At 53.8% G+C, this 21,663-nt stretch overlaps 1 protein-coding gene across 1 annotated transcript in view; it reads right to left on the reverse strand.

Moving 5' to 3' along the window:
- Positions 1-20,234, reverse strand: part of DOCK1 (dedicator of cytokinesis 1) — a 455,780-nt gene extending 435,546 nt beyond the window's left edge. The window contains exon 1 of the mRNA XM_033130587.1: positions 20,048-20,234. Within this exon, the coding sequence (XP_032986478.1) occupies positions 20,048-20,093 (46 nt within the window). The 5' untranslated portion in view covers positions 20,094-20,234. The remainder of the gene's footprint in view (positions 1-20,047) is intronic.
- Positions 20,235-21,663: the final 1,429 nt, after the last annotated feature.

Here is a 21,663-nt window from a genome sequence, read left to right on the forward strand (position 1 = left end):
TGTCTAGCCTAAACTACACGGTCGCTATTCAGAAACCAATAAAATGTACTAAAAGTACGACTCCTCTCCAACTTCATGGAGGTCTTCACAGAAAATTCTAGATGAAAATCAGCAACATCCCCATGGAAGCTTTTTACGTGGCTATGATATAATAGCCCACATTTGAAAGGAAACATTTCATACTTTCCATAATCCTTACCATCACCCTATGCCTATAAGGGCTCCACTGAGCAGACAAGGCAGAAATCAAAACTAAAAGCCTGTAAATTCCAAACAGGCTACAGCTAGCCATGACACTGAGCCACATACAAAGTCCGCTCGTAGCAGGTGGAAAAACAGATAAAGCTGACACCCGGCTTGTAAGCAGGAACGAAACCCTGGAAACCTGCAGTGTCGATTTTAAGTCGCTGCCCAGTCTTGCTCCGATTTATTGCTCCACGTCAGGGAAGAATGATTTCTTTTTAAGATAAAGTTAAAACTCATCTTAAGGCATTCGCAGAATTTATCATGCTTTGATCCTAAACGCCAAGTGTTATGATTGGGATAAAATAAACCAAGTGGCGCATGGCTCCTCTCAGAAGGTGGGGCTCTGCAAAGGAGCCCTGTGAGGCGGCCAGCGAGTGACAGCGTGCACGTCCTGCTCAAGGTCACCGTGAAGAGTCCGCACTGACCGTCCAAGGCCATCGCTCTGACTTCCACCTTGGACGGTGCTCCTTTCCCATAGCGACAATGACAAAGGCAAGTGCCGGGCTATTTTGTTTTGGGGTTTGGGGCAATGAGAAACTCAATTCTACTAAGATGAAAAGATCATGGAAATGCTACATATATACATGTGGGCTCATATGTAATGAATGCCGCCACGTTAGGAACAGATACAGTAACTTCCAATCACAGATCTGAGCACTCCACGAGAACCCGTGTCCTGGAGGTTGGAACTGCTCCAAAGGATGCAGCTGCTGCCTTGTGTAAAACACGGAAGGTCTCAGAGGGAAACGTGACAAATACGGACGTCACCAACACGAGTTGAATAAAATCTCCCCCAGTTCCCTGCATTTCTGTCCCCTGCTCCCCCACGCCGACACCAAGCATCCCAGCAGCGACGTGTGCCTCCTCCACAACTTTGATGCCAACCCACACCAGTGCCAGACACACCGCCCTTGGCAAGTGCCACATGCAAAACCCAGGAAGAAAGGTCTTCACCGAAGCACTGTTAATCTTCAATAGGTGAAACCTTGAGCTTAAAATGGGCAGGAAGCACCCCAGTTCCCCCAACACCGATGAGCCCAGCTGGTGTAGACCTGGGGGCCTCCCTCTTCCCTGCCCCACTGACGAGCAGGAGACAAATCCCTAAAGAAGGGCAGTGTGGCATGGTGCTCCCTACAGGAAGAGCCTCACCCCCCAGGTAAGGCGGCAGCCCCGAGAGGCCACAGGTGCGGGCATCTAGTGCACTGCAGCACCAACACAAACCATTTTGATCAGCTACAACTGTCTCCCCCAAAATGAAGTCATACTTCCATCTCAGCAGACCTGTAAGAGCTACAGATCTCAACGCTTCCCACCCCAGAATCGACCCCCACTGTGGGAAGTGGACTAGGGTGGACAAGCGCCCGCCAGGCTGGTCAGCCCACTCGTCAGCGCCGCGTTTCTAAGCCACTGGCCCCTGGGCCTTCCACTCCTCCAGCTGTCCATAGCCAAGGTCCTCAGGGGCCTCTACCAACCACAGAAATCCTGCGGGGTCAGTCCTTCAGGATCTATCCAAGCCAACCCTGGAAAATGGACTAGGGTCCGCAGGGTCCATGTCCGTCAGGAGCTGACAAATGAAGACATGTGGTTCCTGGGGTCAGAGGAGCCTTGTACTCCGTGGCCCGAGAGCTGGCGAGAACCCGGGGGAGAACCCTGACCGGCCCACTCAACAGATGAGAACCTGGAGGCAGAGCGACCCACCCAGGCCAGGGGCTTCTGCCTTCAACTTTCATCCATGTCTCTGCAAGTCACAGCCCAGGGGAGGCTTCCCGTGAAAACACGCTGCTGTCCTCGCCCCCAAGGTCATCTGGGAACGGACGGCTCAGACCTTGTCTCTGAGGGGCTCCTGCCTTCTTGGGTCCCTGGTCCTTTCAGGGCCTGTAATGTCATCTCTGAAGCTGTTGCAACCCCTTTTCTTGAATCCCTGCTGGCTTCCTTAGCTGGTACGACCTCCGTGATGACCGCCCCAGGTCCCAGCCACACCCACTGCAGCTCTAGTGAGATCCAAACAGTTGTTTCCCCCTCGCTGGTTCCCCGAACTTCTAGGAGCTTAACTGTCAGCCCAGCAAGTGAGGAATCAGAGAAGCTCAGCTTGAGGACTGTGCCACCCAGTCGTCTCCCGGAACGTGCATGAGGAAAGCACTGCCACTCAGAACAGGTTTCCTCCAGGCCATCGGCATTTACCAGTGTTTGTAGTCTTCCCTGCATTCCACAACCCTGGATAAGACCTGTTTATTGTGAAATACTCCTAATTAGTAGCTGTTGGGGGTTAAATATTACCCTCCCAAAAGTTACATTCAACTACCTAACCCCGGGCACCTGGGCACGTGGCCTTATTTGAAAAAGGGGTCTTTGTAGATGTGATCAAGTTAAGATTTGGATAGCCCCTAATCTAATGACTAGTCCTTCTAAGAGGGAAATCTGGACACAGAGGAAAGCAACACAGAGCGAACACCATGCAAAGTCGGAGGGAGAGATCAGAGAGATGCTGCACCAGCCAAAGAACGCCCAGGACAGCCAGAGCCAGAGGAAGCTGGGAGAGGCAAAGAACAGACTCTCCCCCTGAGTCCCCAGAAGGAACCGACCCTGCCAACACCTTGATTTCAGACTCACAGCCTCCAGAACTGTGAGAGAATACATTTCAGGGGTTCCCAGCATTTTATTATGGCAGGGAACTAAGATGCTGGCTGTCATTCATTCATCAATCACTCTTACTGTACAGCACTGTCCACCCACTTGACTCCCATGAGCCTACACCGCTCTCAGCATTACTCTATGAGGTAGACTGCTAATCACACCGCTCTGAGTGCAGAAATTGTGACACGTCAGCTGCCCACGGTTATGGGGCTAGTACGTGGTAAAGACAGGGCATGGTCCCAAGTCTGCCTTTCCTTTAGGGCATCACCCCCTTTTCCAAACTCTGCCAATCCTAGTCCGATCGTCCCAGGCCCTGTTACACCTGGGGGACACCTACCTCTCATTACCAGGTGCACAAACAAACATCAATAGACACATCCACTCTAAGTATTAGGGTGAAAGCTGACACCCAGTACTGCCCTCATGCTTCTCCCAAGTGATTTCCCCACCGGGAAGCACCAGGACTCACCACCAGCCCCACCCTTCCCTGCTTGTCGGAGCCACTGGCTCCCAGCACAGCAGAGAGAGCAGGGCTCCCGGCCCACCCCACACACTTTGGGGCTCCAGTGAGCCACAGAGCCCTGACTGGGCGGGGAGTGTGGGGAGAACTCCAAACTCCAAAACTGAGCTCGGGACCCTGTCCGCGACTCCGTGATGCGGGCATCACACCCGGGCAGGGGCGATCCATCTTGACTGCTCACCAAGCATTCACTGTTATGCCCAAGAATCACACAACCAAAGCAAACATAGATCTCCCACATGGCCCCGCAATTCCACTCCTAGTGGGAGTCTAGACCCAAAAGAATGGAAAACACGTGTTCAAACAAATACTCGTCCATGAATGCCCATAGCAGCCTGATTCACGATACCCGGCGGTGGAAACCCAAGTGCCCATCGATAGATGAACGGAGGAACCAACTGTGACATCCTCATACACGTAAGGAGACATTATTTGGCCATAACAAGAGATGAAGCACTGACACGTGCTACCATGTGATGAACCTCAAAAACTGGTGCTCAGGGAGAGAAGCCAGACCACAAGGGCCACATGTTGTCTGATTCGTTTCCGTGAACTCTCCAGAGAAGATAAATCCATGGAGACAGCACAGAGTGGTGGTTGCCAGGGCCTCAGGGGAGGAGGGCCAGCGGAGACCGTGCTTGAGGGACTCTTACTTTGGAGTGATGGAAACGCTCTGGAAACAGACAGAGGTGGTGGTTGCCCAACACTGAATGCACGAAAGGCCACTGAACCACTCACTGGATAATGCTTCACGTATGTATGTGAATCTCACTCAGTATACTACTTTTTCTGTAAATCATGCAACTGATTCACATACTTACAAATGTACTCGAAAGTGCTCCTGCCGCCTCCCCCACCCACCGCCTGGCTTCTGGTCCCTGCCCTGGCCAACAAGCTCTGTCACCGTGAATGGTCCCTGCCCTGGCCGGCAAGCCCTAGGCCGGCCAAAGCCCCTCCCGGCCTCCCACACTGCAGCCCGGGCAGAGCCACCACGACTCCGCAGCCTCAGGTGCTGGTCTGCTTTCCCTCCTGTCCTCGGCGCCCCCCGCCCCCCGACCCCTCAGAAGCCCTTCAGTGAAGCCTCCCCAACAGCCCACCACCCACGACTGAGCCAAGACCACTTCTCGGACCAGGACCAAACACGTGGCATCCCCATCCCTGAGCACGGTCACCCTCGATGGTCCTTTTCCCCACCAGACTCTTGAGAACAAGTCCAATACAGAACTGCATGACCTGGGGTTAACTTTTAATCCGTTAACAGCACAAAGGGGTGGCAACTGGTATTGTCCCTGGCTTATGGATGAGTAAGGCCACAGCACAGAGGGTGAAATTAGTTCTCAATGGGACGCAACCTGCAAGGGTCCCCACTCAACTCAGTGCAACCGTCTTTTAACCGTCTGGGATCCAGGCCCATGAGAGGACCGGACAACGAGTTGAAGAATCAATTCCGACGCAAATAAACGCGCGTGGGTTTTGCTCTGTGTCAGTGAGCTCTGTAGTCGCTGGAAACTCCAGGCCCCTCCGCCTCCCCAGACAACGGGGGAAATTAACACTTCGGCTTTCTTCACGTTTAGCACATTTTCTTCCCTGCAGTCTTTCCAACAGAGACACCATCCTCGAACAAGACATATGAAAATGCCTCGAGAGATGAAATGCCCACAGCCACGCTTCTGAAAGTGACCTGATTAAATCCTTAACCGTAATACCAGTCTAGACTCAATAGATCAACCCTTCTGGCTCAGGGCAATCCCGGCTGTGTGGCAACTGTGCAAAGTAATGCTTACAAATGGAACAAAGGAAGCCCGTTTCTCCTTATTTTCTGGTAAATTGGGAGTTGGGGACTTAATCATGCCGAGCAAGTTTACAAGTCAGGCTGAGCACTCGGCTGAGGCCCCAGGGGGCAGAGCCCAGCCATCAGCCCAGGACACAGCCCTGCACCACTTGTCACTGAAAGCCAGGCTGAGGCCGCCACAGAGCTGCCGGCAGGGAGCTGGCGCGGACCTCCCACTCCTCTCAGGCCCCTGCATTCCACCGGGGGAGTCCTCCACCTCACTCAGCTTTGAGATTCAGGACCCAGGAATGTCTTCGCTGCATTCATGTGCATTCTTTCAGGTTCGCCAACAAGCCACTCTTCTCCTCTCCAAACCTCGATGTGCAGTTCCCTCTGCTGAGAACCCTCGTCCCCTCTCCTCCACCTGGGGGTCTCCTGAGGGCCCCGGATCTCTACATAAACAAGCCTTGCTCCCAGCAGCACTCCCAGACTGGCAACGCCGCCCGCGTAGGTGCCCCGCACCTCCATAGTAGGTGCCCTCCCCCTAAGAGAGTACTCGCTCTGGGCATCAGAGCCGCCTGGTGCCAAGTCCGTCTCTCCCACTCGACAGTTGGCAACCTGAGGGCACACGTTAGCTCAGCCTTGCTCTTCTTCACTGAACCCCAGCACCTAGAAGGGTGCCTGCCATGTAGGCATCTCTGACTCAACGTCAACTGACAAACGCAGGAAGGAAGGAAGGAAATAGCTCAGAGACGATCTCTGCAGGGAAAGAGAGAGATCATCTCGGAAACTAGCAAATTAACTGAGCCAGGAGAATCGCCAACGTACATGTCAGTAGCTGACCGCTTTGGAGGGATGGCAGTTAATTAAGCATTTTCCTATTCACCTCAAGTTCTGGTCAACAAACCACGTGAAATCCAAACTGAAACAAAAAAGTTGTCCAAAGAGACGAAAATCTACTAACATTATCACATACCTGGCACATTTGTTACCACATGTCAGTCTCCGGACATTTTTCTAAGAAGATGACACAACCTATAGAGGAAGGCGACCTCTCTAAGCATCCGTTTCCTTGCTGCATGGAGACAGAGGACAAGGTGCAGAAGCACAAGTCCAGAAGGAGCCATGAGAAGGTCACGCATCCCTCCTTCCAGACGTTCTGCTCCCAAAAACCACCTTTCCACCTGTACCTCAAATGCAGTCCCGCCCTAGTTCTCTGTATGAGGGCCACCACAATGAGTGACTGCCTATGTGGGGGCTCACAACACACACTCAGCAACGTGTGTTTCGAAACGTATCCATGAATCCCGAGTGGTCAGAAAAGGCATCAGACATCTGATGGGTCAAGAGAAGACGCTGGAGTAGGTGTTGCCAGGATTCCACCCAGCTCTAAGTCAGTGTGTGTGTGTGTGTGTGTGTGTGTGTGTGTGTGTACACGTTATTCAAAGTATTTTCGAACACAAGCAGAGGGCAAATCAGGCCTACTGCCCAGTAAGGCAGGCTGTATAAAACAAGAAATGTTAATAAAAACTGAAAATAAGACTCAACGGCACACTCCCGTTTCTTCAGGCTAGAGATGCACTCCCAGCCATGAGATGAATCATTACTACTAGGTCAGTGATAAAGGCGGAAGCCCAGTGAAAATTTTATCACCTGGTACAAACACTGTTGGAGGATGACACATTTAGAGTCTGCAGAACTGCTGTGCCCGTTGGCACGTAAGCAGCAGACCTTGGCAGGTTACACAAACAACGGCCTTTCAACCTGGAAGTACTAAGGCAATGCTGCTTATGCCACAATTATCAACACTTTGTCCTTGCGAAGCACTTCCATCCGATCCTTCATTTCCAGGGACTTAGATTCTTCACTCTGAAGGCCCACTCCACGTTAATCCCACCTTTAAGCACTTTCCCATAAATCAGGAGATCAAAGCGAGAAATCGTGCAGACAAATGTGTTAGAGCCCTTGACAGCATCTGGTCCCCGCTGGTAACTGCTGGTTAGATGAAAAGTGCGAAATGGAGATTTTATGTTCTGTTCAACTGGAGGTGACATGTTTGAAGGGGCAGGAATACCAAAGAAGTGGATTTGTGTGAAATCACTTTTTGTTTTCAACCTTTCATTGCCCCACCCCACCCCCCCCCATTTCACATGCCTCTTGGTCCCAGCTCAGCTGCACCCTGAGCCCGATTCCGGAGATGAAACTTTCAGGGTCTACGAATCCCCCAGTTCTCTACGCTCTACGCACAGGTTGTTTCTGCATGGTCCCATATTTGGAGAAAGCCTGGGAGGTTATTTCATCTTTCTACTTTCCATACTGTTTGCATCTTTTCATAATTAGCACATAATGTTATTACACAAGTCATTGCTTTAAAGTTCAAAGGTCCTAAGACTCTAAGCCAGGGACCCACAAACTGTGACCCACAGGCAAATGCAGACACAGCTTGTTTTTGCACTGCCCATGTGCTAAGGAAGGTTTCCACTAATATTTTAAAAGTGAGATAAAACTCACATAACAAAAAATTATTTTAAAGTGTATGATTCAGTTGCATTCCATATATTCACAACCATCAACTCTATGTAGTTCTATTTTCGTCACCCCCAAAGGAAAGCGCATACCCACTGAGAAGTCACCCCCCACCCCTTTCCCCCAGCCCATGGCAACCGCTAAGCTGTTTTCTGCGTCTGTGGATTTGCCGCTTCTGGGCACGTCACACAAAGAGAACCCGACAGTCCATGTCCTCCTGGGTCTGGCTTCTGTCACTGACAGAATGTTCTCATGGTTCCTCCATGTTGTGGTGTGTCGGTGCCTCGTTCACTTTCAGGGCGGAATAATATTCTACTGTATGGACACTCCTCGTTTTGTTCATGCCGTCATCCACTGATGGACATTTAAACTGTATCCCTCTTTTGGGTACTGTGACTAGTACCGCGATAAGCATCCAAGTACCCGTGTCTGTTTGCAAGCTCAACTTCGGTTCTTTGGGGTATAGACCTAGGAGTGGAATTGCTGGGTCACATGGTATTTCTCTGATCAACTTTTTGAGGAAATGCCAGTTTTCCAGTTGCTACATTTTTTAATGGTTCCATTTTTGTAATGGTTATATACATACCTACATAGGACCCTCAATTTTGCCTCCCGGCCTGTAAAGCCTAAAGTATTTGTTACTGGACCTCAACAGAAACAAGACCTTTGTACTCAGCAGAAATGTGTTCCTGTTCCTTTTAGCTGTTCAACGCTTTACAAAGTACTTCCGCACATATGAGTATGATCGACTTTGATTTCACTGACTTTCCATCAGCACATTCGGGGGCAGGAATGAACGGCGGCAAGACCATCCTTTTAGGTGACCGGCGTCCCTGCCAGCTGTTCAGGCCGCACTGGGGTCCCTCAACGGCCAACAGCTGGAGCCAGGACTCACCCCACTCCCTTCTCAAACCCCGTTCTCCTCTCTCTCCTGCTGGTCCAGGCTCTGCAGTCAACTACACAAACACCTGCACTAAGGAAACACGTTGTTGGAACATGACATTAAAAGGGGACTTGAGAAGTAGTCTTGTATCAGTATTAAAAGGAGGGGGAATGGGGGGGGTCTAGGGACAGTAAAGTCACAGCAATGCTGGTGACGCCAGGTGATCAGAGGAGCACATGAACGACAGTGTGTGGTTGAACCACCTGGCCCACGAGTATCTCCAAATGCGTATGCAGCATGGGACCGACCAAGCATCTGCTAGTTCAGGACAGAGCCCCTTTTTAGGGAGCCTCCCACAGTCAGGGGTGGGGAGCTTTAAGGCCGCTGAACCCAATCACCCACTGGATTCCTGAGCTGACTCCAACACTCGTCCTGGGAGGGTCACCCATCCAGGGAGGTGACTCCCCAGCAATAGAACTCCTGCCACTTTGCTGAGACGGAATCTCTCCATCCCATCTCCTTCATCCAACAAGGCAGGCCAGGGAGTAGAGAAAAGAACACAATCCAGCCCTGTCCTCAGGGCCCTCTGTCCAGCGGGGACGTGCATAAGGAGTGCACCCCCCTGCCCCCGCACGCCAAGACTGGTGTGCAGGCGTGTCATGGATTTGCACAGAGCAGCACGCAGGAGGTCCCCCCACTGGCCTAGGTGAGTCAAGAAGGGTTTACAAGTTGAGCTGAGCCCGGCAAAGTTAGACATGGGGAGGTACACAAAGGCTATTTCCAGGCAGACAGAAAAGCATATGCCAAGGCCTTCCAGAGCCCACGGGGGTGAGTGCCTCAGAGCCCGGCCGTGAAAATCCCACCCAACATCACTGAGCTCAGCTGCACTGAGTCCCTCCCCTCGTGCACGTGGGAGGCCCCATCCCCACGTCGCCCTCCCCTTGGCTTCTCCAACCCCCCCAAAAAAACCAATCTGAGGAAACTTGGCAGCCTGGCCATCGTGCCTGGAGGACCACGACGCATTCCTGCCTTTGAAAAATGGGCACAGAACACACATGATGTTAGAAGGACTTGAAAATAAATCTTGTGAAGTTAATAGAAGCACAGCAATTTGGAAGAAAAATCATCACATTTCCCTCCCGCTAAATCATTATTTGCCCCTGGTAAAGTCTATTACGTTAAAGAAAATAAGTTATTATTTTAGAAAGGAAAAAAAAAGCAGGCTTGATAAGTGCCTTTGTGCCAGCAAATAAAACTCTGAGAGTGAATGCTTGACTTCCTGTATTTATGCCGGTGCCACAGCAGCCTGAATGGTATTTCTCAGACAACACATTGGGTGGGGATGGGCCACAATTCCCCTGGTCCTCTCCCCGTCCTTCCTCGGACCTAACCTCAAAACTGCCATCTGTCTCTCAGAAAGGAAAAGACACAGAGCCAGAAACACCGCTGGCTCCGGACCCTCTCAGGCAGCCAAGACACCTGGCCCACACCCCCCAACCCCCGTCCCCACCCCCAGGCTGCCTTGTTGCCTCCTCCTAATCCTCTCGCTCAAACACACCCATCAAAAATCAAGTCCTGCAGGTTTCTAACTCTTCTTCCCAAATATGCAGGAAAGCCTTGGCTTCTCGTAACACGGCAGCAGCCCTGTGAGTACAAGTCTGTGGGGAGTTGAGTGCGACCTTGGTACCACTCCCAGCACTTCCAGTCAGCGGTTCCCCACGGGAGCCCTCTTGCCCCCAGGGGCACGGGGCACGGTCTGGAGCTATTTGGGGTGTCTGCAACTGAGGGAAGGGGGTTGCTATTGGGATCCAGTGCACAGGGGCCAGGGACGCTGCTAGGCACCCCACAATTCACAGAACAGCCCTGCACCACAGAAAGGCACCCAACCCAGAACGTCAACGGGAAGCAGGTCAGACCCCGCCACCCAGGCCAGCCTGGCCATCACAGGCCTGGCTATGACCGGGCAGCCTCCACTGGAAGCAACTTCTTGGTAGTGCAGTCACTGAATATCCGCAGGGACAATGCCCTGCGCCTCAGACAGGTCACTTCCCGGGCAGTGCCAGCTACCACTGGGCGGAGCCGGGCCCTCGTCCACATTCAGGGCCAGCTGCTCCAGGGCCCTGGCTCGGCCCACTGAACGGCTCGTCCCTGGGCCACACAGCTCCACCAGCCCAGTCTGCCTGAGGGCATTCTGCTTAAAGAAAGGAAGAAGGGGACCCACAGCACTGTGAGTTCTGGGGGGCCCCTGGGCTCCTCAATCCCGACTCCCTCCTGTCCCTGGGCCATGCTTGCCCCCTCCCCATTCTCTCTACTCCTCTCCCCTCCCTGTCCCCTCTTCTGCCTCTACACTTCCAGACCCTGGGGACTCAGGGCCATTCTTTCTGAGCCCTCAGCCCTTACACACACTTGTCCCCGCAGCCCAGGGTTACAAAAAAGGGGCAGTCTCTTCCAGAAGGGGTCTGGAGGCCCACACCTGCTCTGCTGAGGAGGTGGGAGGAGGCACAAACCCTAACAAGCAAAGGCAGGAGGGAGGAAATCAAAGAGCGGGACCTGGGACCAGCCAGGCGGACAGGAGCGGAGCAGGAATTGAGGCCAGGAAGGCCATTGGAAAGGGTTGCCAATCCCGTCAGCCACCGTCTGAGAACTCAGATCAAAACCTAACAGTGTAGCCATGAAAAAAACCAAATAGACAATGAAACAGATCCACAGCCCCTGCAAACTGTAGCGTTTGAGAGCAAAAGGCGAGCCTCAGTGGAGACAAGGCTAATTGTAGGGCATTGCCCTCACGCCGTGGATGCGCCACGTGTCTGACTGCCGGGCGCTGCCCACCTGCTGAGCGGCGCTGGGCGCGTGACCCGCCTGCACACGGACCAACTTGCTCTCCACACTGTGACAAACCTGAATTCTGAAAGGCCACTAGCCCCAAGATCGGCAGATAACAGACTGCTGACCTTGAACCAGAATATAAGCCCCATGAGAGTGGCTCTGGATCCCCAGTGTCTAAAGGAAAAACTGGGAGCAAACGGAAGAAAGGGAGGGGGAGGGGAAAAGGCAGGGGCTCTCTGAAGGCAGTTCTCTGCTGTCTCTAATTGCTCTGCTGCTTATGACAGTTGTGTGTGTCCCTCAGGCTGGGGCACACGTACCACCTTCGTCGCCATTCACCTGTACTGGTGGTTCAGCTGCCCAGGTCAGTTGCTTATGCAGAATTCTCATCCGCTCACAGTATTCATCAATTACTAGACAACTTGCCTAGTGACAAATAAAATAAAAGTTGCAAAACCTTAGGAAAAGTAACGCTCACGAGTGCACACTGCCCCTTTCCAATTCAAAAGTGATTCAAAGCATCACCATAAATGACATGGTTTGTCCCTAGCAAGTTAACGTCGACAACCTAAGTGAACACTAATAACGCCACGTGAGCAGTGCTGTCTCCTTCCGCAAGCCGCTCCACACGCACTATCTCGCCAGCTGCTCCAGGCACAGTGCAGGCGAAGCACTATGACTGTCCCCTCTCCCAGGTGAAGGGCCTGAGGTCTGGAGGGCATACAAGGTGGCCATAAGTGTCACACTCGGGCCTGCACACCAGGCCAGCCTTTAGTACACCACCTTCTGCAACCCAAAGCATTCAACATACAGGGAAGGGGTCTGGAGGTGCCATGAACGTTTTAGGATGACAGAATCGCAAGTGCCAGACGGAAACGAAGATGACTCATTTAGAAAGCAGTTTTCCTTACACTCACCGCCGCCCCCCCGAGCACCCCTGTGGGTTAGGTACACGGAGAAGAACATGTGAAGCCATAGGACCTAAGTAGCAGAATATACACAAGCTAAGGCAGGAGAGAGGAAAAAGAGCCGCGTCTGTCCTCAGCCACATCGTGTCGCGGCTTCGCAGGACTCTGGACACTTGTTCTGCCAAGTGACTCTCAGGGACAACCAGGTGTGAGCACTTGCAGTGCCTCCCGCGCTCAGAGCCTGCGGCGCTAAGGGTCCCTCGTCACTCTCCTGGTCAGTGGGAAGTGAGATGACTGAGCACGTGGAGGAGACGCACAGCCTCCTTCCGGTCTGTGCTGCGCACACCAGGTGCCCCCTCCGAGCCCCGGGTGCCATTAGGTCCAGCCAGGCAACGAGCTCTGGGCAAAGGAATGTGAGCAGACAGGCACCACGTCCCAGCCAAGCCTAATGGCAGAAAAGAAATCACGACACGTAGGTGTGCGTAGGCAAGTGGGCCTAATGCATCCAAGGAAGTTAAACAAAATCGCTCAGGACGCATGTACATTTGGGATCACGTTCCTGAGGAAAAGCAGCAGCAAATGGCAAGTGTACCAACCAATGGCACAAGCAGAAAGAAAGACCCGAGTGACATTTCTGATGAGAGGCTTGATTGTCCCCGGAAGCTTCAGAGATCTGCCTTCACCTGGCCCTGCCAGGACGCCGACCTCAGAGGGACATTAAGTTCCGGGGAATCCACTAAACATCTCTGCCACCGTCGACCCTCGCCTCACAGCAGAGCTGCCAAAGCGATGGGGCCGGCGGTGCTGCTGCCACCCGGAAGTCAGACAGGGGCTGGGAGAGCCTGCCAGTTAGAGAGTCAGTCTGGGGCAGCATGAGTCTTCTCCTTACAATCAGAAAAGAATGAAACGAACAACATTTATCAAGCATGGACGGGGGCCAGCTGTGTGCTGGGTGACCTCCCTTTTTCCCCAGAACTGCCCAACGAGGTGAGTTGTTACCACCAGTCTTACAAAGGAGAAGCCTAAGGGAAACAACTCACCCAGGGTCACCTGGCTAGTAGGAGATGGAGCTGAAATTCTAAGAGGGACCTGCAGGCCCCCAAACCTGTGATCTTCTGGCACAAACCACATGCTGAGAGAAAACACCCCTTACTCCCCAAGGCACCACGATGAAAATTTAACAAGCTGACAGACACCTGTCTTGGATGAAACCATCTGCCTTTTGACATTCAGCATCCCACCTGCACGCACGTAAGTAGATGACTGCAGAATGCCCTGCTGCCAACTGGGTGTTTATAGGTGATCAAGAAGCACCCGTCATCCATTTGTCACAAGTCAACACTCTCCCCTGCCCCTTTAGCTACTAAAATTACGGCGCTCCCATGACTGCCCAGGGCCACTGCGAGCTGTGCGTGGTATCACCGGGTTGGAGGTGCCAGCCTCACGGTCTACAGAGTGAAGAGTGACCCCTGGAGTTGTGCGCTGGGCCGACAGCGAGTGTGCAATGTCAGCACCAAAGGCCTCCTGCCATCACCGGGGGGCTGGGGTTGCAGGACCAGAGTGAGCCTGGCCACCCCACTCACACTCAAAAACACAAACGCAGAGAAACTGGGAATCAACGCTTGCAGGACGTCTTAGTCTCCCAGGAGCCAACTCAGGTGAGCGGGGAGGTGGGGGCTGAAGGGGCGGCTGAAAAGACCGTCCCTGGGGAGGGGCCTTCCCCTGGCGAGCTCGCAAGGTGAGTGACTGCACTTTAAAAACAGCACAGCTTCCCTCCTCGTCTCCAGCTACCTGCTGGTGTTGTCCTGTCACTGTCTGATTACAAGCAGTGCCCAGGTTTCAACACACAAACCAGTGAGAGTCCTTAAGTCAGATGCCATGAGCCTTGTGAAGGGAGGGAGGCTTGCACACTGTGAGCGGCCACCTCTCACTGCCCAGGTGTCCCCGAAACACTGGGGACCGGCATCCTCACTGAAAAAAGTCACCCAGGTGGGGCCATGGACACAAGTGAAAATTCAGCGAAGTCTCGTGTCCTGACAATCATAATGTTATGGGCTAACTTGTGCCCCCCCCCCCAATTCAAACACTGAAGTTCTAACCCAGTTCCTCAGAAGGTGACGGTATTTGGAGAAAGGGTCCTCAGAAAAATGATTAGGGTAAACTGAGGTCATGAGGGTGGGCTCCCCTCATCCAGTGTGAGTGATAGGACAGGTGGGTAGGTAGATAGAAATAGGTAGATAGATAGAAATGAGCAGAAAGAGGAACTTAGTCCCAGTTAGAAGGCGCCTGGCAACTGCCCTGCGGGATTCCGGGTTTACACATACCCCTAGGGGATGTGATTACACAGGCCCCTAAACCAAGGGGACGTGTTTACACGTGCCCCTACAGCAAAGAAAAGCACTGCTCTATACCAGAGAAGGCAGGACTAGGCACCGCAGGGCGAGAAGGAGAGATAAGGGAGAGCACGAGGCAATCCTTCCCATAAGGCTGCTTCGCTCCCTTGGGTCAGCCCAGCTCAGGGATGGGCTGTAATCAGGGAAATGAAAATCCAACCCACAATGACACACTGCTGCTGAAACAGACAGCAGGCCAATGACGACGAACGCTGCGAGGTCACAGAGAAGCAGATCTCACATACATGGCTGCGGGGAATGTGAACCGGGACAGCCACTCTGGAAGAGGTCGGCAGTTTCTTAAAAAGCTCAAGTTGTAGGCAACGACCATACAGCTGAGCAGTTCCACTCATGGGCATGGATCCCAGCAAACGAAGGCTTAACATTCACACAAAAACCTGTGCACGGATGTCCACGGCAGCTGACTGTACGGGTATCACACCCTGGTTCTGAGAGAATACTGTATTGCGCAAGACATAACCTTGGGGAAATGGGTAATGGGCACATGGAATCTCTCTGTCGTATTCCTTACGAGTACACGCATCTATGATTATCTGAAAATACAAAGTTTAATGAAAAAAGAGAAAGAAGGAGAGGGAAGGAAGGAGGAAAGAGGGAAGGAAAGGAGGGAGGAAGGGACGGACGGAAGGAGGAAAGAAGGAAAGAAGGAAGAAAGGAAAGAAGGAGTGTGCACGCGCCCGTGGGGAGTGTGACTCTCTGATGGACCCCGCAAAAGACTAAGGACGGCCTTTTTCTTTCTCCGGGTTTTTACTCTCTGAATCGTCAGTGGTCACAGAAAACAAGAGAAAGAACTACTCTCACTCCCTAAGACAATCCTGCTAAGATGTCTGATATTCTAGGCAAACACTGGCAAGACAATGAATTTAAAATGTATATAATATTTCCAAAGTAAAACCAGGTTTGTAGAAATATAATATGCCCTAATTTGGTTTTCCTGCAACTCCAGTGAAGGAAAATGTCTGCATTTCTATTTACTTACGATCAAATCTAATTTTCTTCCCTGACATTGCAACTTGCTTGCTACTCTGGATAACAAAAGAGATCTCTCTGCAACTCCCACACTCCCAAATTTATTTGGATATTACACTATTCCTAGCAAGTATCACTCAGAGCTAATCTGAATACACACAAGTCATGCTCCCCACACCCAGCAAATGTCACTTCCTCCCAGTACAGGGGCAAAACACACCACTAAGAGACCAACTTTTGAAGAAAAGCATTCTTTCCACAACCATGACTGTTAAAGTCCTAGCAGAAAATGACTTGTTGCTACCTTTCCAAACTGGGCGTTAGTAAATAAAGAGTTGATAAAGCAACACCCCGAGAGCGTGGCTTCTCAGCAGCGCCCCGCGCTCTGCCTGCACTGTCTCAATGAACCCTCACTGGCCTCTGCAGTGGGCAGGCTTAGCTCTGCTTTCCAGAGGAGGAAACTGGGGCTAAGAAAGGGTGAGTCATTTGCTCTAGGGTCACTTACTGAATGAGACTCAAAGGTGTCTGCGGTGCCAACTCCATCTCCTGTTCCAGAGCTCTGGGTGGATGCAGCCAGAGTGCAGCGCACACTTGGGTCCCTTAGGGCTCAGACAGCTTCCTAACAACGCTCAGCGCTAGAAAAAGAACCTCCCTGTGCCCCCAAGCTGCTCTCCACACAGCCGGTTAGTTCTCCATCGCTGCCCTAAGAGACTAGCACACCCTGAGCAGCTCCAAACCACCCATATGATCGCACAGTACTCCAGGTCAGACAGCCAGTGGCTCTGGGCCTCAAAGTCAAGGTGTTCGCAGGCTGGGCTGCTACAGAAGCTCTGGGATGAATGGGTCCCAGGCTCATCCAGGGTGTTGGCGGAATCCAGCTGTGACTGTACGACTGAGGCCTGATTCCTGGCTGGCGGTCGCTGGAGGCCGCCTTAGCCCCTGGGGCCTCTCCGCGGTCCTTGCAAGTGGGCCCTAAACCTCAGGGCCACCAGCCCTGTGACTCCGTTCCTGAGTCCCTCTTTGGTGGCCAGCCAGACACAGTGCTCTGCTTTCTGGGCCCGTGTGGATAACGCAGGATCACCTCTCCATCCCAGGTTCGTGACCTTAATCACATCTCAAAGGCCCTCTGCCATGTCATATGTCATTTTCAGCTGTTCTGGGGATTAGGGTATGGACGTGTGTGAGTGTGGGGGGCATTACGCTGCCTGGAACACCAGCCTAAGGTGTGACTGGAGAACCTGCTGCACGCAGCTTTCTACCTAATCTTAGGGCCAGGATCTATATGTCTATATGAACACCAACTTCGTTGTTGTTGGGACGGGAGACTCTGCCTAGCTGGGGAGGCAGGGGTGGGGGGTCTGAAGGAAAAGTTCATCCACCCGAACCTCTTGGTGTGATAGCTAGGTCCAAGTTCATGCTTACGTTGGTAAGCCAGATCTGTAAACACTGACCCTCCAAACTCAAGTCCAAGGGGGCAAATTAAAAGGCTGGCAAATTTAATGGGCAACCCCCACAGGGATGATTGGGGGTGGGGGGAACCAGCATTTCCTGCCCTTGCTGTTTACGCCTTTCCCGATTTTACAAAATGAATAAATAACTGAAGTGTGTCATTTACAGACAATGCTTCTAACAGCTTCCAAGTACTTGCAAACAATGAGCTGTGATTCATGTTTCCAAATGAGATGGAGTTTTATCATTTTCTTTCCCCTCGTGATTCATTCATCGGCCAAGCCAGTGGCCGGAGTGGAACCATTGGAGCCCCTCTAGAGAAATGCAGCTCTGCTCTTAGGCTCCTCAAAAACACAGTGGTTGGGAAGGGGGATCTCCAGGAATTTCCCCTCATGCTGAAGTGGCCAGTCAGCTAATGGGACTGACCCCCGCCTCCCACACCTACACCTCCCATTCAGCACCCTTGAGACCCACTGGAAGCCTCCCGGTGCAAAGTCCACAACAAGCCGGCATCCCGCCATCCTCTGCCATCCTCTGCCCCAAACCGGATTTCCAGGCCTGTGCCCCCTCCTATCAGGGGGTTCTAGGTATTTAAAGCTGCTTGGGATGCTAAGGGAGTTGTGGTGTCTTGTCACTTTCACCCACTTCGGCGGTCTCATCCCCACCTGGAACAACTAAGCACAACAGCTTGCTCTCTCCTCTACCTGGCAGCCATTCACACCCTTCCTAGAATTGCCTGGAAAAACCTTCCTGGACACTTTTCTTTGGAAACTTGCCAACATGGAGTTTTCTTAAGACCAAAGCTGCGATGTTAAAGTCACCGCAGTGAGTGCTAGCAGAGCTTCTGGAAGGCATGTGACAACACGGAGGAGCACAGCTGTGTTCTAGCCCACAGCCACTTCCCCCAGGAGGACACCCTGCTTTCTCCATCTGCAAAAAACCTTCCCCTTGGTCTTCTCTGGACATGAGAGTCAAGCCATTCTACAGCTGTCCACACGTGCAGCATCCTCAGTGACACCCTGCAGGCCACCCTGAGAGCTAAGGAAGGGTATGAAGGTGTCTGATAGCGCGGCGCCCCAAAGAGAAGTCCCTCCCCACGCACCGCTCCCCGTCCATCTCCTCCTCAGTCTCTCTGGAGGAGTGTCTGTACCCAGCTGTCCCAGCTATACCCAGTGTCTATACCCAGAGACCCAGATAGAGATCTCTGCAGGTTCACCATACCCCATGCTGGCCCAGGCAGAACCTTCACCCCAAACTTCCCTCATCAGATGCAGACTCATGGGGACGTTTCCATCAGGACTCGCCCTGGACTGAACCCACCCAGGGGCGCACAGGGTGCTTCTTATCTACTCAGCACCCAGTCAGGAAGCTCCTGACCTGCGTGCGTGTTTGAGCCTCAGCTTGATGGTCTCTAAGACAGGAGTGGGAGGGGAGCTCAGCCACGGTGGTCCTGACTCAAGGAGCCCCCCACCCCAGCCCCATGTGTGAAACGAGCTGAGAGGGGGACCTAGCACTGTCTCAGGACAGTTCCCCTGCCACTGCCCAAGCTGGCTGCACTCTATGTCCCTGACACCTAGCAGAGATAAGCAGCTGGAGTCATAGAGAGTCCTTGGGGCTGGAGCCACCCCCAAGACTTCTTAAAAGTCAGAGGGCCAAGACTGAAGCAGACCAGCGGCGGGCATGGGCAAGACAGCCTGGGAGCAGGGAGGGCACTGCAGAGACAGGAGGTCAGGACCCCTAGGAGGACAGCCTGGCAGGGAGGGGAGGCCAAGGTCACAAAAGGCTTTACAAGTCAAGCTGTCTGACGGGCTGAGGCTGGTAGTCAGAGTTCTTGGGGTTGCCCAATCCGAGAAAAGTGAGGCTGAAAACCAACTGGGAAGATCCAGGGTGGGGAAGGCAGGCACCACCAGACTGGAGATGGGGTGGGCAAGATAGAGAAGGCAGGAACCTAGGGGCCTTGGCATGCCCGGAAATACCCTGAGGAGGACAGCAGGCCAGGCAGGGCTGGGGGTCCCTTTTACCACTAAGGACAGCCTGCCTCTGGAATGTGTACTGGGGTCTGAAATGTAAACTTGCAACCGGACACCCCCTACTCTCCTCAGGAAACGACAAAGAGCAGTGGAGCCGCCAAAACAGGTCCCGCCCTCCGAAACAAGCTCTCTCTGGGCCCGGGGACACCAGAGCGCTCTGCCTGCCTCTGCCAGGGTCCGCACAGTCCAGGGGAGGGCCCCCAAGTGGCAGGCAGCCCATCGGCTGCCCGGGTCGCGCAAGCCACTTCCCACTGGCGGAGAGCACAATTCTTCTCTTTGATCACTGCAACTTGAAACTGTCCTCCCGGAGCCCGAGACCCTGAACACAACTTCATCTAAAAGCAGAAAGGCGGGGCAAAACAATGACCCGGGCTGCCCGGCCCGGCCCGGCCCAGCACAACTGCAGGCTTGGCCAGGGGCAGAACGGGACCTACGATTTAGGGGCAACTCGGGTGGCTGGAAGGCTCCACCACCGGGGTGCCCGCCCGAAAACTGGATGTTGGAGGAGCCACCCGGGAAGTGACACAACCTGACCCCGTCCCCGCGTGTCCCCAGCCCGGCTCGCGCGTGCTCTCGCGGGGGCAGGGGGACAGCGTGCGCCCGGGGTCCCAGTGGGCAGTGCCTGGCCAGGGGGTGCGCTCCGGCCTGGGCGGCGCGAGAGGGTGGACCGGGCGGAGAGCCCGTTCCCGGCCGCGGCAGCCACTCTGCATCCCGCCCGCGCCGCCCGCGTCGCAGCCACAGGCTCCCGGCACCCCTGCCCGCCGCCCGCCGCCCGCGCCCTGCTGAGTCCCGCCGCGGCAGCGCCGCGCCCGGGGAACTTGGAGCGAGTGGCCAGCGGCGGGGCAGGCCCGCGCGAGGTCGGCGCGCTGCTCACCCACGCCGTATTTCTCCTCGCGCTTGGTGGGCACCCAGCGCGTCATGGCGCCGCACGGGCCCCGCGCCCCAGGCCGCCGGGACAGCCGCCGCTGCTGGTCGGGCAGGAAACTCCGCGCCTAGTCCGCCATTTTCCATTCCTTTCGAGCCGCGACAGGATGGGGAGGAAAAAGTTTGCGGCGGAGGCGGTGTCATGTGGGACGGGGCGGGCGGAGCGTCGCGGGCCGGATGGGAAAGGCCAGGAGCGCGGGCGAGAGGCGGGACGGCCCGGGCTGCGCTCCCGCCCTCGCGCTCAGACCCAGCCCGGGGTCCCCGCGACCGCCGCCCACCGGGACCTCGGTACCACTCCCCCTCCCAGGGGACTCAGCTCTGTCACCGCGCACCCCCAGCCTGTCCCCCACACTCATGGCTCACGGACACCCCCAGAGGAGCATCCCAGCAGGGGCGTCCCTTTTCATTATCAGTGGAATTTCCCTGACTTAGTGAGTCCTCCTGAAGACTGGATGCCGTACAACGAGAGGGGTGCGTCCAGGCGGGGGTGGGAGGGGGCATTCTATGGGATTTAGCAAGCGTGTGGCTTGCTCAGCTCTGGGGTGTTTGCTCAGACAGGCGCCTGGTGATGTAAGGTCCCCGACTAGATCCGCATTGGTGGAGAGTCCTGGAGCGGAGCAAACCCGGGAGGAGCCTTCCAGAGCACATGGTTCATTCATTCATTTGATAAACATTAACTGAGCACCTACCCAGTGCCAGGCTGTGCCAGGATCACGAAGCTAGCCAGGTTATCGGGTGGGGAGGTGATGGTCAGGTAACAACAGATGGCCAATAGGTTGGCTCTTGGTACTTGGGCAGGACACCCAGGTGGGTGAGAGGAGATGCTTCCCTGCTTGTCAGGAAGTGCTTTACAGGGACATGCCCCCAGGCTGGAGTGTTTAATAAGTGGTTACCCAAAGAGGTCCAAGGAGAGGCAGGCAAAGCCTAGCTACTGCAGGAGACCTCAGCCTCCTTGGGTTAACCTTCTGCTAGTTCAGTAGGACTCAAGATCTGTGAAGTGGGGGAAGAGAGGAAGTGGGAGAGATGCTGGCTGGGAAAGGAAGCCTCAGGCTAGGCCTAGGGCAGGCATGCATGGCCTCCTAGGAATCTGGTCTTCACCCGTGTAGGTAAGTTCTCAGACTTTCATGTTTTTCACACCAGGAAAAATTGGGGCTTCAGATTTCTCTAAGGAAAAACTTAAAACAACATACATACCTATTTATTTTTACCCTAATTTCAGAAAAGAATTGAAAGGTTAAAGGAAATAGCCTCAGAATGAAGGCAGCCCCTTAAATGGAGTAAATTTGGTTTCATGGAATATTAACTGTCCTTTTACCTCTCATGCCCCCGAGAACCAGTGACAACGGCAGTAGGCCTGGGATCCTTCAAGGATTGGAGGAAGGAAGGCAAAAGGATGGAAGACTCCATGGAGTAGGGATACTGCTAGGTGACAGAGCTGGGGAGGGGTTCGGTACGGCCTGGGAAAGGCCAAGTGGCCACCGCTCTGCTGAAGGGAATACCGTCGCTTGGATAACCTGTGACTTGACAGTTGGTGGTAAATCAAGCGCAGATTCATAGAAAGTTACA

This window comes from Rhinolophus ferrumequinum, chromosome 16 (genome assembly GCF_004115265.2).
Source record: "Rhinolophus ferrumequinum isolate MPI-CBG mRhiFer1 chromosome 16, mRhiFer1_v1.p, whole genome shotgun sequence".
Classification (NCBI taxonomy): domain Eukaryota; kingdom Metazoa; phylum Chordata; class Mammalia; order Chiroptera; family Rhinolophidae; genus Rhinolophus; species Rhinolophus ferrumequinum.